The sequence below is a fragment of the Ornithorhynchus anatinus genome, chromosome 3, assembly GCF_004115215.2.
Source record: "Ornithorhynchus anatinus isolate Pmale09 chromosome 3, mOrnAna1.pri.v4, whole genome shotgun sequence".
In the NCBI taxonomy this organism is placed as follows: domain Eukaryota; kingdom Metazoa; phylum Chordata; class Mammalia; order Monotremata; family Ornithorhynchidae; genus Ornithorhynchus; species Ornithorhynchus anatinus.
The window spans coordinates 67910163-67927747 of NC_041730.1; the positions used below are offsets into that span (position 1 = coordinate 67910163).

Genomic DNA, 17585 nt, shown 5'->3' on the forward strand with positions numbered 1-17585 from the left:
CTGTGCGCAGAGCATTGTACTAAGTGGTTGGAAAGTACAATAACACAGCAACAAAGAGAGACAATCCTTGCGCACAACAGGCTTACAGTCTAGAGGTCCTTCTGACTCCCAGGACTATGCTCCATCCACTAAGCCACACTGCTTTCTCCCTGAGATAAAGGCAAGGCTTGGTGCTCTGTGGCTGCTCTGCTGGAGATTGCTGATCTCTGCTCTAGACCCCACTGCCTCTCTTTTTGATGATCTCAGGTAACAGGCTAGGTTCCTAATAATTTCTAAACATTTGAGGGCATAAACAGTTGATGAAATGAACCATCTGCCTAGCATTAAAGAAGCAAATAAATCTAAGTTGACCTCAGAGTGAGTGAATGCCATGATTAGTTTCAAATAGATTCCTGTTGTTAGAGATTAACAGTATGTGCTGGGTCTCTTTTAAGGCTTCATATGCCAGGTGGGTGCCAGGAACATAATTCAGTTCTCTGTAGAGTGTCAGCATTCAAGTGCCAGACACTTGGATGAAGCAGTGAATTTCATCGCTCATCTGATTATGGCATATTTAAACATTGGCTAAGGGAATAACCCTGAAATCATTGAGGTGTACATGTCCTGGCCTGAAACATGATAGAGTCAGAAAGCTCACTTCTGTGTCAGTGAGCAACCTATGAAACAAATAGGGCCAGAATTTGGTGTGGAGGTAAAATAATGAGTTATCAGGAAATACTGGGCCAAGTCCTCCAGTGGAACCAAGGGAATTAAACACCGCCTGGGACAACCCTGAGGTTGAAAATCAATTCATTGGATGAGAGGTTAAGAGAAATCCAGTGGGTGGACCTGGGATAGAAAACTTCCACCAGTGCAGCAATGGTAATCTAGAGGGGAGGGATTGCTGCCTCAATTGTAAGCATGCCCAGCACCCATTTCTGCATTTTGCACACAGTAAGTGATCAATAATTGCCATGGCTTGATTAGTTGAGGTAAAGTTGTCCCAAGACAGCACTCAAGTTGTCATTCCTTTGGCATGGATCTACAGGCTTATTTGAATCAGATAATAGCCTTTTTAGGTCCCCAGTGGTATAATGTGTTTATGGAAACAAATCAAAATTCACAAATTCTTAACTGTAGAACTCTTATATTGAATTTGATGAGATAAAAGGATGCTTATTTCACTGCGTTGATTCATGCAATCGTATTTATTGAGCGCTTGCTGTGTGCAGATCACTGTACTAAACACTTGGAAAGTACAGTTTGTCAACTGAGATAATCCCTTCCCAATGCTCATATTAAATTAGCAACAGTTATTAGTCAATGACAGTCAAAAAGTATCCATAGCAAAAGTTGTATCAACAACTTCACAATACGGAAGGAGTGATGAGTTCTGCTCACTCAGAGGCTGAAAGCAAGCTGGCTCCATAATTTGCAGTTTCCAGTTATAAATCACCTACCAGGCCTTAGCTCTTATCCCCCTACCTAGGTGCTCAATCCTCTCATGCTGCATCACAGTAGAAATTGAAAATAATTCTTACTTGCATTTTTTGCATAGATGTTGTCAAAATTGTAGCTTTTTCCAGATAGAATTGTCACTTTTATAAGGAGCTCATACCATGTGATTTTGAAGGATAAAAGAGCATTGATTTGTGCCATTCCTTCTTTTTTTAATCCCCACATAGCATTTGATCACCATGAGCCTGAATGCTGTTTGGATTAGTAATTAAAAATTTGTGTACCCAGACTTTCATTTTTACCACTTGCCCTAGTCCATACAAAGACAAATTTTTTCATGCATTTTATCAGCCTTTGAACAGTGACACATAATGTGTTCTTAAAGTGTCCTAAATTAGCCGAACATAGCTTTTTATATATAGATGCTTGACACTTCCTCTATCAAGAGGAACTTGAGGCTGTTATGGATCTGAAATGTATTGAACTCCAAAGCTATTTAAAAGCAGTGGAAAACTTGATCTCTTCTGAGACATTAAAGAGACACTTTGGTCTCTCTGGACACTGTCTTTAAACATATTTTTTTTCCAGCAATGTCGTTAAGAGTCTTTGATACTCCAGGAATGCATTTTTTGCTGCCATTGCCCTGACACTTTCCACCAGGATTTGATAATTATCAGCTAGTAAAATTAAAGCCCAAAAAGTAGATCTAATCCGTGAGCCCAGGGAATCACCCCAGCGTGCACTTTTACTTGAATTCATTCTCAAACTTCAGTTAAATGATTTGCTACTGAAGTCTATTTGTCTTCTTAGCGCTATCTCTGAACTAGCCCAAATCTTCCAACTGGTTAATGAACTCCTTATCTTTTGAATACTGAAAATGAAATAAACTTAATCCTCACAGTGGTTCAGCCAGTGTACTGGGAGCCTTTTAGATGCTTCCAATAGATATGGAACAACCAGGTTTTCTTGCCCTAGGGTATTATCAATCTTTTCTTTGAATATATGTATGTGTAGGGGACTTTAAAGCAGCTGCATTGTAATAAATGATAAAGAACTCCAAGTGTGTATTAATTTCACCACAGCCAAGGTCAAATGTGCACTCTCTGCCGCTGCCGATGTAAATTCTTCAGGAAAGATTTGTGTGTGTGTGTGTTATATCAATGAAGTATATAGTTTCAAAATTCTCAAAGCACAGTCATTTCACTAAAAGATATTGTTTTTTGGGCCTTAGAAGTCTGCATTGTTGCTGCTAGTAATTATTTTCAAGATCCCTAAAAGAGGAAAATCTCCACATTAAAGGTCTATGCTCCAAAGAGCTAAATTTTGAGGTAAAGGTAGCCCCAGAAGAGAGCAAAATAGATGGAATGCTCTGAAATTCTTTGAGTGCTTTGATAAAAATGTTTCACAGGGATATGTTGGGAGCAACTGTGTTGCCAGTTTATTCCTTGGGGTATCAGTAACACGTGCACCCACGGGTGAATTCTCTGGTGGTGGTGGTGGTGTCTTTAAATATGAAAGACAAAGTGTGTGTATGTGTCTGTGCACGCGTGCATGCAAGAAAACACATATATGTACATATGTAACTATGTATAAAGAATTCCTTAGTGGTCTAAGAAAAGTGCATTGCCAGGAGTGTTAGAAGGAGGAGAAAAATGAAGTTTTGTCTTCAGTGCTTAATTGTACCAAAAAGCTAAATTCCAGTAACTTTCCCATTGTAGTTGATGATGGTGGTGGTGATGATGATGACATTTAAGGGCTTACTATGTGTCAAACACTGTTCTAAGTTCTGGGGTAGATACAAGCTTATTGGTTTGGACACAGTTTGTGTCCCACGTGAGGCTCACAATCTTCATTCCCATTTTACAGATGAGGTAACTGAGGAACAGAGGAGTTGTGACTTGTCCAAGGTCACACAGCAGAAAAATGTCAGATCTAGGATTAGCACCCAGGTCCTTCTGACTCCACGGCTCTGTCCACTAGGCCATGCTGCTTTCTACCTTCATGCTTCTAAATAATCATAATAATATTTTTAAGGCCTTACTAGGTGTTAAGCACTGTTCTAAGCATTGGGGTAGATACAAGTTAATCAAGTTGGACACAGCCCATGTCCCACCATAGGCTCATAGTCTGAATTTCCATTTTACAGATGAGGTAAATGAGGCAAAGAGAAGTGACTTGTCTTAGGTCACACAACCGACGAGTGGCGGAGTGGAGATTAGAACCGAGGTCCTTCTGACTCCCACTAGGCCATACTATTTCCTGATCAATCTGCTCTCAACCAAGAGCCCACTTGGCTAGGAGGGTGTAGAGGAATACTCAAATGTCATGAAATTTCACATTTCAGAGAGTTGCAGTTTTTCAGTTTCTGAGTTCCAGAAAGAACACTCCCTCTAAATCATGAGGATGTTCAGCCTTGAAACTCAAGGATGTAGAATTCTGTCATAAGATTGCAGGACTCCTGTACAGGTTCCAGGACTTTTACCCTGTTTTCAGAGTTATGTATAAAACTTTCAACCTCCTTGCCTCCTATCTATAATTTATTTTAGTATCTGTCCCTCTTTCTAGATTGTAAACTCATTTCTCATTCTACTGTACTCTCCCAAGGGTTTAAAATAAAATAAATTGTGGTATTTGTTAAGCACTTACTATGTGCAAAGCACTATTCTAAGTGCTGGGGGATACAAGGTGATCAGGTTGTCCCATGTGAGGCTCACAGTTTTAATCCCCATTTGACAGATGAGGTAACTGAGGCACGGAGAAATTAAGTGATTTGCCCAAGGCCACAGCTGACTAGCGGCAGAGCCAGGATTAGAACACGTGACCTGTGACTCCCAAGCCCGTGCTCTTTCCACTGAGCCACTCTGCTTCTCTAATTTTTAGAGAAATTTAGTGTGCTCTGTACTCGGGCCCCAGGAAATACTATTGACTGATGTACACTCAGACACACAAGCAACACCCACACATGTCTTCCCCTTCAAATGAAGCATCTTTGGAGTGAAATTCAGAATCTTCTGTTAGATGTTAGGACCCTTATCTTTTCAATTCCTTAATCAGTGATTAATATGTTTAAGGAATCAGAAAATCCTTCTTTGCAAACTATTGTGAACACTTGCTAGATAAAATCAAAACAATTTCTTATGTGCTGCTATTGGTGTTCCATACATAGCTCAGTGATCTTCATTTTTTTGCTAAATATACTTTGGTTGGGAAAAAGTAAAATTCTAGTTTTGATCTTATATGAATATGAAATTGCAATTGTAATGACTGAAAAAGGTTTATAATTGTTGTTTTGTAGAACTTGTGTGGTGTCTTCATTTAATTGGATTCCTTAAAATGTATTGTTGCAGTAACACTCTGTCCTTTGCTTAGAAGTATCCTCCATCAATCAATTCCTGGTGGGAAAATGATTGTAATTAGGAAAATTCTGTGAGTTGCCCTTCTAATGCTTCTCTTAGTGGACAGTAGGATCTGAACAAAAACACTATAAGCATTGAAAACTGTGGACATTATTATGGAACATCTTACTCTTTAGTAAGCCTGTGACCTGATGTTCTTCAAGGTTATTGTGCTACTACATTGTTTCAATCTCTGGATTAAAAGGGGTCAGCCTGAGAGGTGCTGCAAGTCACATGGGGAGATTGTGCATTGAGGATGGATTCAGTTGGCCTCCGTCTCAGAACCAGATATAGAGAACCACAGTTTAAATTTACAGAATGAAGATTATGAGCAGTGTTTGGAATTTTGATTCAGCTAGTTACTTAGGACCCACAACTCTGTTCTATCTGCTCCTGAGGCACCTCGCCCAGGTATGTCCACAGTCTCACTGGCTCCACCCTTCCTGTGAAGCTACCGCCTAGCCATAGAGATCATATCTGCACAGCCTGATTCTTGAGGTTCTCATAGCTGACATTAATAGTGCTATCAACTAGTTTTAGGTGAGGAAAATCATGTTGGTAGTGTTAAATATGTGGATTGGATTAGCCATCTTCTACCTATTCATCCTAGATCTTTTCCCACTACACCTAAATTCACACATTTTGATCCTTTTCTGTCCTTATCTCTCTCACTGCCAAATTCTCTATTAAACTCTCTTTCCCTTTTTGCTGCTCTTTCTGAAATTAAAGCTCCTCCAGGAGGCCTTCCCTATTGATTCACCAGCACTTCCATGTCACCTAAGCACTTCAATTTTTGTCCCCACTCACCACCATAACACTTATACATATCCTTAAACTCTGTTGCCTCTTTCTACTCGAAGGCATTTTATTGTCTACCTCTTCAATTAGATTGTAAAGGGCAGGAATTATGTTTACTAACTTCACTGTACTCCAAGTGCTCTGCACAGAGTAAGCTTTCAGTAAATTCTATTAACGTTTCTTGATTTTATTGACACCTTACAAACTATTTCACTCCTGCACCTTTGAAAGCATGCATTCATTGTGGTCTTTACTAAACACTTACTGATGTTAAGCACAAATATAACAGATCAAAGTAGTCCTTGTCTCACAAAAAAAGTATAAGTATCTTATCCCATTTTACCTAGGAGAGTATAAGTTACTTTTATCTGAATGAGTCAGATAAATGCTGGTCATTTATCTGATTGATTCAGGTAAAAGGTGGATTTTTTGCCAGGTAACCAATGTTAATTGGAGTTTTAAAATATACACTCCTAGAGGTAAAGCTCTTTCTATTTAATTGTTTTGTATATCCCCTGAGAGAGTGCTAATAATAAATAATAATTCATTGCGAAATGCCTCTTCCACTGCACTGTGACGGTCTCACTGTGGAATCCCACCCATTACTTTCACTTCTTCTCACCTGATTGTTTTCCTCTTAGGCTTTCAGTGCTCCTTATAGATAATCACCAGAATTCTGAAATAAAGTAAATTTCAATGGTTGCCATGAAAGCCTATCAGAGGAAAAGTCTTTCCAGTGAAATACAGACCACCATTTGGACTTTCACCTATTCGCAGTTTGACAGTTTAAGTGAATAACCAGCCCCCCTCCCGAAGCATGTGCAGAACTGAAGCACTAGATATTGAATCTCATTATTGTCACATAGCTTTCAATCTAGCTTAGGTCAACAAGCTGCTATTTTCAGAATGACTTTCAAGACACTCAACTAGGAAAATCATAATTGTTGCTCTCAACATGTTATTAAAGGAAGCAGCCTGCAATATGTCACTGTATTTTTATGTGACATAATTGGCAACATCACAGGTTAGCAGACAGTTCATATTTTTAAAAACGTAAAACTTTTGGGTAATAGCTACTTCCTCCAACCAGATCCTGTCAGGTTTCTGAGGATCAGCAATAGAAATATGTGCTGTAGTTTGGTGCTTTCTTCTTGCCAAATGTCTGTCATATCTAGCTAATAGTTCGGGCAAGAAGGGGTTTCATTATGTTAATAATTACATTGCCTGCAGCCCTTTAGAAGGTGCAATCCCCATACAGAATAGAAACAGATTTCTTAGAAGTAGCATTAAAGCTGTTAACTACAGGGGACAAAAAAAATCAAAGAAGCAATCAAAGCAGGCACTTCATTGTCAATACATGCAAACAGTTTCAAAGATGCCTTGCATCTGAAATGTGTTCAGTTTGGAGATCTGCAAAGGAACTGGCTGTTTGAAGGAGTGCTTTGTGATCTAAGTATATTCTGATTACTCCACACCAAGTGGGGAGATTTTCCTTTTCTTAACGAAGCTGTTTTAGAAAAGATTTTTGAAAGAAAATAGCAGAGGTAGTTTTCAGTCTAACATCCTGAACTGTTTGTGTTACAAGGAATATAGCCGTCATCTTGAAGCTGACAAAAGGCACTAGGTTGCAAATCCATTAGTTTTTTTCTGCTTTTTCAATGTGTCTTACCCCACCAAGTTGATGGTTTTTAAGAGTTAGATTGTATGGCAGTGGATGGGAATTTTGAAAAGTTTTAAAATGTCCAAATGTTCCATTGTTCAACCTGAGACTTGCCAAGGACAAAGGTTTGGTTTTTTTTTAAAAAAAATTTCCCATTAAAAGCATCTACTTATTGGAAAAGAGACAGCCACCTCATTGTTACTTATGAAAAATAGGTCATGTTTTCAAATGTCTAAAAAATTTCTGGAAAATGGATTTATTTTCTATCATTTTGGAAACCCTAATATTTGATCTTCTAAAACACTTTAGATTGAGAAGTGTCAGACCGTGCTGTGATTGTTTTAATTAATATGTGGTCATTTCTATATTTGATCTCTTTTTCAATCCAAGCAAGTAAAATGAAAATGTAGAAATGGCATGTGCATTGTACGTATGGGTTCGTGAATATTAGAGCCCTAACATTTTAATAAGCTATACAGAATTGAATCATAGTTATTCAGTTGTCTTTGAAATATGCCCAGGTTTGAAAACCTAAAGGTTAATGCTTGTGGCATATACAACTGGGAGTTTTTCAAAATGAACATGTTACTGCTAAGGCCTCCACTTCCATGTATAAGTGCTCAGTGGAGTTTCCATGAGTAATTTAATTTATACCACTAGAACGGTAACAGAAATTTCTCGAAGCTCTTGACCTGCCCCACTGATCTCCCCAAATCATGTATTTATTTTTCCATATGCTCTTTTGAAATACATCCCCTTCAGGAGGGCTTCCTTGATTTAATCTCCCCGTATTCTATTCCCAACTGTGATTTCAGCCTATCCAGGAGCTCATAATCACTTAAGTACTCACAGTCCCAACAGCATATATACATAATATGTGAATATATATATTGATATGTGAAAATATATGTATATTCATGTCTATATACATCTACATAAATATATGTAGATGTATGTGTATTATATGCTACATTAGTTTCTATCTAATAATGATTTGACACTAAGTGCTTACTATTTGTCAAGCACCAAGTACTGGGATAGATGTGAGTTAATCAGGGCTACCACAGTCCCTGCCCCTACATGGTGCTCACATTCTAAGTACAAATGAGCACAGAAATTGCATCCCTATTTTACAAATGTGATAATTGTAAGTTAATTGACTTGCCCAACAAGGTCACACAGTAGGCAGAATGTGGAGGCAGGATTAGAACCCAGGTCCTCTGACTCCCAGGCCTGTGCTCTATTCACCAGGTCACACTGCTTCCCACATTGGCATCTGTAATTTATTTGGGTCTGGCTCTTCTGCTACCTTGTGAACTCTTTAAATACTTGTATGTTATCTTCTCTTGAATTGTCCAGAGCACTTCGTACCATCCTCTTCATCCAGTAGGCACTTAATAAATGATATTTATTGATTATACAATTCTAAATTATTTCTCACAGGTGGACTCTCAGCTACATTTGAAAAAATTTAATCCAACTGAGATTTCTTTGCATTTTCCATGTATCTAAAAGGCCAGTATTTCAGGAGGAAGATAAAGATAGTGTTGATGATAATAATAATAATAATAATAATGTTGGTATTTGTTAAGCGCTTACTATGTGCCGAGCACTGTTCAAAGCGCTGGGGTAGACACAGGGGAATCAGGTTGTCCCACGTGGGGCTCACAGTCTTAATCCCCATTTTACAGATGAGGTAACTGAGGCACCGAGAAGTTAAGTGACTTGCCCAAAGTCACACAGCTGACAATTGGTAGAGCCGGGGTTCGAACCCATGACCTCTGACTCCAAAGCCCGTGCTCTTTCCAGTGAGCCACGCTGCTTCTCATGGGATGGGATTAATTACTTGCATTCATCATTTTGTTGTTTTAAAATCTCTCCCACTGTGAATTAATAGGTAACTTGATGAAGGAGTGCAAATATTATATGCTATTTTCCACAATATTATTGCCCAACAGAGAGTATCAGTCAAGATTATTAAAGGTATCATTGCAGATTATTAGCGATACCATCAAATTGCTTGACTGGCTCACTGACATATTAAATGGAATGTAGAAAAAGAAAACTTAAAATGTATTGATTTCACATCTAATTCTTATTACCATATGTCTATATAATGTTCTTGGGGCATATTTGTTTTTTGTGCTTTAAAGTCTTTTTCAGTTGTTTTGGCTAATGGTGCTAAAAAGAATGAGAGAGATAAGGATCAGGGTGGGGAAAGTGTGGCCAAACACAATTTTGTCTGTCACTTGTGTGAATGGCTTCATCTTTCCAAAGAAGTGCTGTTACTATAGTTACACTTCTTAGGTTGTATATTTGAGTGAATGGAAACCTAGATAAGTAGGCATAGTGAACAGTACACTTTGCCTCAGAGGACTCTTTGGGGAAATATGAATAGGTCATTTGTAGTAACTTTTTTTTCTCCGGAAACATTCTAATTCTGTAGAGAACAGGAATCCTAGAAATGGTTTTGCCTGACTAGAGTTTCCATCAGTTATCTGTACTTAACGTTTATTGATACAAAAGCATGAATACAGAAGTAAATTCAAATGAATGGATCGGTTCCCGGACGTTGTCTCATTCACTACCAGCACTTATAAGAACAACCCCAAAGTCAAAATCCCAGGACTGTTTTAATTCCTGAATAATTGGCAAGGTCATCTCTTTTTGAGATGGGTGGCTGTTGTCTCAGTTTTTGAAAGTCTAAAAAAGAGAATTCTCAAGCTATTTGGTTTCTATGAGAAATATGACCTATTCACAATGTTCTGGTAAAAAAAAAAAATGCTGCACTGTCATACTTAGCCCCTCTAAGGGCATGTGTGTTGACAACCACGAATCACTCACTTGATGGAATCATAAAGATTTGAATGAATCGGGCCAGGTCCTCACTGGGTGATCATTTTCATGAAGAAACAGGGGTTACCCATGGGTACATGTTCAAACTGTTTGGGCTAGGACATCCATTTTATGATCATTATCTTTAAAGCCATAAAAGTGTTCTCTGTGTGAATGAGGATAGTGTGAAAAATGAAGTGTGCCAGGATAATCAAAAGACAGATGGTTCAGCATAAGGATTGAACCTGAAAAGTCCGTCTGACCTTTGGGCAAGACTGACTTGGGTTTTGGAAAATATCCTCAATTCTCTACAGTTCTCTCTTTTTTTCCTCTTCATTTGCCCTACAAATTTGAAGTTGCATGCCCGAGTACTTCGCTCGCACTTTCTTTTGTCATCCTCTTTTAGCCATTTAGAAGGTGCTGTCTGACAAAGCAAACCATGTCCAAAAGCCATAAATCTTTAACACAGTTATATCTTAGTCTTTTCATGTAACAAATCACATGTTTTCAGATCTCTTATAACATTAGGAACACATTCCTGATGAATCCTGGTTCTCCACCTATCTCTGTCCTCTCATTCTCTGTCTCTTTCACAGGCTCCTCCTCTGTCTCCCACCATCTAACTGTGGGAATCCCTCAGGGCTCAATTCTGGATCCTCTTCTATTCTCTATCTAACTTTGGGAAGCTCATTTGCCCGCTTGGCTTCAACTACCAATACCCTGACCTCTCTCCTTCTCCACAGTCTCATATTTCCTTCCTTCAGGACATCTCTACTTGGATGTCCCACTGACACCTCAAATTTAACATTTCCAGAACAGAACTCCTCATCTTCCCACCACTGAAGACAGTATCGTCATCCTTCCCTTCTTACACGCCCATAACCTTGAACCTATCCTCGACATCTCTCTCACTCAACCCACATATTCCATCTATTACCAAATCCTGTCAATCCTACCATCATAACATCACTAAAATCCACCATTTCTTCTCCATCCAAACTGCTATGTTAATCCAAAAACTTATTCTACCCCACCTTGCGTACTAAATCATCCTTCTCTCTAACCTCCCTGCTTCTTGCCCCTCCCCAGTCTGGTCCATACTTCAATCTACCGCCTAGATAATTCTTACAAAAAAAGTTAAGTCCGCCTCTTCCCATTCCTCAAAAACTTTCAGTGATTGCCTAGCCTCCTGTGCTAGGCAAACAGAAACTCCTTTCTATCAGCTTTAAAGAAGTTAATCAGCTTGCTCCCTCCTACCTCACCTAACTGATCTTCTACAGCCCAACCTGCATTCTTCACTCTTTTAATGCCAACTTGCTAACAATAATAGTAATAATTGTGTATTTGTTAAGTGCTCACTATGTGCTAAGCACCGGGGTGGATACAAACAGGTCAAGTTGGACACAGTCTCTGTTTCACGTGGGGCTCACATTGTTAATCCCCATTTTACAGATGAGGAAACTGAGACACAGAGAAGTGAAGTGACTTACCCAAGGTCATACAGTAGACACATGGTGGAGCCACAATTAGAACCCACAGCCTTCTGACTCCCAGGCTCGTGCCATATTCACTAGAGCACACTGCTTTGCCCTGATCTCATCTATATCTTCTCTGACCCTTTTCCCACATCCACCTTCTATCCTGGACCGCACTCCCCCTCCGTATACACCAGATGGCCTATGAATCAATCAACTGTATTTATTTAGCATTTACTATATACAGAGCATTGTACAAGTGCTTGGGAGAGTACAATGCAGCATATTGGGAGAGTACAATGCAGCATAGTGTCTGCTCTGTGACCTTGGGCAAATCACTTCACTTCTTATGCCTTGGTTACCTCATATGTAACAGGGGATTCAGACTGGAAGCCCCATATGGGCTTTGGACTCTGTCTAACCTGATTACCTTGTATCTACCCCAGTGCTCAGAAAACCATCTGGCAATAGTAAGGCCTAACGAGTACCATTGAAAATACAGAGATGGTAGTCCTCTGTCCACCATGAGCTACTGCTCTTCCCACCTTCAAAGCCTTATTAATCAATCAAAAGTATCTATTGAGCACTTACTATTTGTAGTGCACTGTACTAAACACTTGGGAGAGTAGGGTACAACAGAGTTGGCAGGCACACTCCCTACCCACACCACGTTTACAATAGCAGCGTGGCTTAGTGGAAAGAGCACAGGCTTGGGAGTCAGAGGACATGGGTTCTAATTCCAGCTCCCCCACTTGTCTGCTGTGTGACCTTGGGCAAGCCATGTAACTTTTCTGGCCTCAGTTATCTCATCTGTAAAATGGGGATTAAGACTGTGAGCCCCATGTGGGGCCAACCTGATTACCTTATATCTACCCTGGTGCTTAGAGCGGTGCTTGGCACATAGTAAGCGCTTAACAAATACCATAATAATAATAATAGAGAGTTCAGATCCCATCTCCTCCAAAAGATCTACCCCGATTAAGTCCTCTTTTCCTCATCCTCTTTTCCCCAACTTTTTCTCCCTTCTGCATCATCTATGCATTTGGATCTGTATTCTGTGTACACTTGATATTTCTCCCAACCTCATCCCCAGACCCCTTATGTACATGTAGCAATTTATTTATATGACCATCTGTCTCCCCTTCTAAACTGTAAACTCATATGGTCAGGGAACTCTCCCAAGCTCTTACTACAGTGCTCTGCACAAAGTAAGCACTAAATAAATACCACTGATTAAGGAAAATTTATCTCACACTATAAATGCTGTGTGACCAGTCTTGCACACAACTGTTTCCTCTATCACGTAGAGCTCCATCCTCTTGCCAGAAGACCGTGCCATAATTTCCCAACAGTGTCCCATCCCAAAATGTGTGACATCTGTTTTATGAGAACTGATTGCATAAGTAAATTTAACTTTCTTTAAATGTCAGACTGGTTCAAACGGCAGAAGTTCGAACTTTTGAGAAGCAGCATGGCGTGGTGTATAGTGTATAGGCCTGGGAGTTAGAAGGCCATGGCTGCTGTGTGACCTTGGGCAGGTGACTTCACTTTTCTAGGCCTCAGTTCCCTCATCTGTAAAATGGCACTGAGACTGTGAGCCCCATTTGGGACAGAGACTCTGTCCAACCTGATTTGCTTGAATCCACCCAGTGCTTAGTACAGTGTGTGGCACGTTGTAAGCACTTACAAATACCATTGTTATCATTATCATTATTAAATTCTAGAAACATTGGCCAAAACAGTCTAGGTTTCCTGAGACCAAACTTAAGTGAATTGTACTGTTGTGGCCAGGTTATAGGTGAAACACAACCTGGACCAGAAATTCTTCCAAAAACCCTCAACAAGCTGCAGAACAGGACGCAGAGCATATTGGCAGAGAACTAAAAAGCTGTCAGCAGCTTTTTGAGCTCTCTGATGTGTGACAGGACTGAGAATAGTCCATTAAAAACAATCTGAGTCTGAGATCACCTTGGAGTTAAGAAGATCATATGTAGCATTGAAAACAATGGGGTTTAAAAGGCTGTTTATGAAGGTTGTGTATATAAGGCACTTATTTTTATTTACTGTGTAATTGGCAGGAAGTTAATCATTGATTTACTGTATTTGTTTAAGCTTCACTCTTGTCTCTGAGAGCGATTTTGTTGCCTGTAAATTAAGTTAGCTCTGATCAGCAATTACTTTTAGTTTCTTGATATTCCTTAGAGGAGCTCTCGAGGAAATCCTTTCCTTTGAGGAAATCAAACAAATACTGAGAACTACAGATATTCTGATGTCTGGTCCTGAGTTGAATAAACAACATTGCCAGCAATACCATGATTAACCTAAGAGCAAATTATTCTTTTCTTCAGCTTATTGTTTTGTCATTAGAAGGAACTTTGTAAGAAGATGGATAATGCTTTAAACATTTTCAGAGCACTATTTTGGCTTTGAAACTCTTAGTGTCCCACTGTAAGCTAGGGATGCTTCTAGCCAGGCTTTCAGGCACCACTGAGAGAGAGGTTTTTTCTGACTCCCTTCAAGAGCTTGGGGTTTCTTCAACCTAGAGCAGCTAGGTTAGTAAAAGCTGAAATATCATCATGACATATAATCCCTGACCTCAACAGATTTACCTTATAAAGACAATTAACCACATATGCATATATGCATATTATCTATACTTGAGAACACTGTTACATACCAAGACTCATGGAGGATTCATATTTAGATTAAAAGCATGAAACACCTATAAAGTGATCTCATAATTTTTTCCCCATGCAGTGCAAGTTCCAGGACCAGTAGAAAACCTGCAAGCTATATCTACCTCACCTACCTCAATTCTAATTTCATGGGAACCTCCTGCCTATGCAAATGGTCCAGTACAAGGTTACAGATTGTTCTGCACTGAGATTTCCACTGGAAAAGAACAGGTAAGTGAACTGTATCTTATTGCTACAAAGGGGAACACGTTTCCTTTGGAATAGTCATAAAACTATGAAATGGAGGTTCAGAAGGGTGGTGACATATTGAGTTCATTGTGGGCAGGAAATGTGTCCATTTATTGTTGTATTGTACTCTCTCAAGTGCTTAGTACAGTGCTCTGCACACAAGCAAAATTTGATTTGAATGAATAAATTAATGTGGTTAGTTGATTCAAGGTAAAATGCTTCTTGGAAGAGAACATTTACTCTGAGCAGAAAATCAGATGACCAGTGGAATGAAGTCCATTTAGGGCATACCAATTTTCTTGGCAAATATATGAGGCCCTTTTTGAAGTGTTAATATAGTCTGGAGGATGCACTGAATTGAGTTATTCTGACAATATGTCTTCCATTTGAATGTTGCTTTAAAATTAATCGATGCTTGTATAGTTTAAAATTTCATGTAATTTTTTTGTTTTTAAAATGTGCATCATCTGTTACTGAAGTCTATACTGTAACATGCTTAATTACTGTAATGATAAGCATAGATTGTATGGCCCTTCCAGAGAGCCATGAGCTGTTTTGGTAGTGGGGAGTGTGAGGGGTGGGGGGGCGGGGGATGGTGGTGGAGGGTAGCAACCATTAAATGGCTCAGAAGGACCAGTAAGATTATCTTGAATGTTTAGAAGAGCAGGGGATCTCTCAGTCCCAATCCACCAGGCTCCACAACAACTCCTGTAAATTTACCCACATATTTTTTTGCACTGTTTTTTTAGTCAGTAGCTCCAAGAATCCAGTGAATTTCAGGTAATTTGATAAGGAAGCCCCAATATGCAGCAGCATTTTCCAGGACCAGATAGGATTAATACTTGCCAGAGGTCTAGACTATAGAAACACTGAAGCACCTAAAACTAGCAGAGGCAAAGGAAGAGAGGAAGAAGCATGGAATCTCCCGCTCCCAAACAGATTTACATTTCACATCAGTGACCTATGCCTTTACGTTCCCTATGAGAAGCAACATGGCTCTGGAAGGAGCACGAGCTTGGAAGTCAGAGGCTGTGGGTTCTAATCCCGGCTCCGCCATTTGTCAGCTGTGTGATTTTGGGCAAGTTGCTTCACTTCTCTGTACCTCAGTTGCCTCATCTGTAAAATGGGGCTTAAGACTGTGAGCCCCATGTGGGACAACCTGATTACCTTGTATCTCCCCCAGTGCTTAGAACAGTGCTTGGCACATAATCAGTGCTTAACGAATGCCATTATTATTATTATCACCCCTTTAACACCAAGCAATCTTGAATAGTCTCCCACTTCTTGTCTCTTATATTTCTCCCTCTATTTGTTCATTTTTTTAAGTATCTTGGAGTCAATTTAAGGTTAGAGAATTTCACTAGTTGTTCACTACCCAGAATGATGTCACTAAAATGACTCTCTGATATGTACTTAGTTTTCTAAGCAATGTAGTTGGGGTATGTTGTCCCAGATTTAATAGGAGATTTTAAAAGTCAATATCCTCATCTGTGCATCCAGTAAGTCTTAGGTTTTAGGGGGTAATTGTTATTATAAAGGACTTGGTAATATACAGTTTGTCATTCTTTTCACATTGGTTTTCGAGTCACTACTTTCAGGTTCTTAGTTAATTTCAGCCAGAAGAATCTTCCGAAGATGGTGTGTGGAACATTATGGCTGAAATTGGAACATTATGGCTGTAAAAATGAAACGGTGATGTATTAACATCATCTGCGGAGAAAGAGGTGTTAGTCAGCAAGTCTGTGTTACAGGTTAACTTTTACAACACTCAAATAAGGATTTAAACTGTAGTTTTGTGAGCAGAAGGCTAATGCCTAACCCATTTATTCCTCAGAATGACTCTCATATCTACTTTAATGTTCCCACTTAATAACAATTTCTGCTTTTTATGTGCCCAGAATATAGAGGTTGATGGACTATCTTACAAACTGGAAGGCCTGAAGAAATTCAGCGAGTATTCCCTTCGATTCCTAGCTTACAACCGCTACGGACCTGGAGTGTCCAGTGATGATCTGACTGTGATTACTCTCTCTGATGGTGAGTTGAAACTAGTCACGTCAAAATGGAGACAGTGTATTTCAGAGAGTCATTTCTTTCCTTTTATGATTATGAAATGATTCTGAGTTTTGTAGTCCAAATACAATGCAAGTTTGAGCTGCCCAACCATCATAGTTTTTAAGACTAAATATAGGTTTTTCAGGAGTCCCATTCAAGGCAGGGTTTGTTAGTATCAGATGGAAGTCAAAGTCCAGATGTTGAATTCAGTTATACTGTATTCACTTGCATATTTGGCTCCACTGCATGAATTTCTCTCCTCAACCCTCCACCACCCCTCACCCAATATTTGAGAAGGAAATCAAATATTATTTTTATCAACAAGGCAATGAACATCAGGAAGAGGAGTAGACTCTGAATGATCTTGTGGACTCCAGAGAAGGAAGAGAAAGATCTAGAGAGCCTAGATCTGGGCTTGCATAGACAAGCAAAATTCTTGTAGGGGTTGGGGGTGGGGGGAGAAGAAGGTAGAAGTCAACTCTTAAAATGTATAAGCACCTAGTACAGTGCTTTGCACACAGTAAGCACTCAATAAATATAATTGAATTGAGTGCTTATGCAGTTTCAAGTGGCCTCTTCCCTTTTCCTTATCACCTCCATTCTGCCTCCTTTTATACTTTATTTTTTTCTTCTCTTTTTTCTCCAGCCCTCCTGTTTCTAGACTTAATTCCTATGATCCCATTTAGCTGTCTTTCCCTGTTCTTGGGTGGCAAAAACAATGTAAAAAGTGGGACCGTTCTGCATATAAATATGGTATTCATTGTTGCTTTGTCTTTTAAAATTTCAATCTCGACAATCACTGATATTCCTCTTAAGAACAATTTTAAGAATGCTTTTCTTTTCCCAGACTTGAATCAATCTCTTCCTTACCCCTCTCCAAGGGCCTTCCTGGTTTGGAAAACAAGATAATTTTTCCAGATCCCATACTTCAAGGAGCCCCTTGCCAGGGCCACAGTGTGAGTCAGAGCTGTGGGCAAAAACAGGATAGCTCATCTACCTGCTGCAT

The 17585-nt window shown here is 39.4% G+C and overlaps 1 protein-coding gene across 1 annotated transcript in view; it reads left to right on the top strand.

Moving 5' to 3' along the window:
- The window catches only part of DCC (DCC netrin 1 receptor), a 644354-nt gene that overhangs the window by 360595 nt on the left and 266174 nt on the right, over window positions 1-17585 (top strand). Inside the window, 2 exon segments of the mRNA XM_039911321.1 lie at window positions 14358-14506; window positions 16423-16561. Of these exon segments, the coding sequence (XP_039767255.1) occupies window positions 14358-14506; window positions 16423-16561 (288 nt within the window).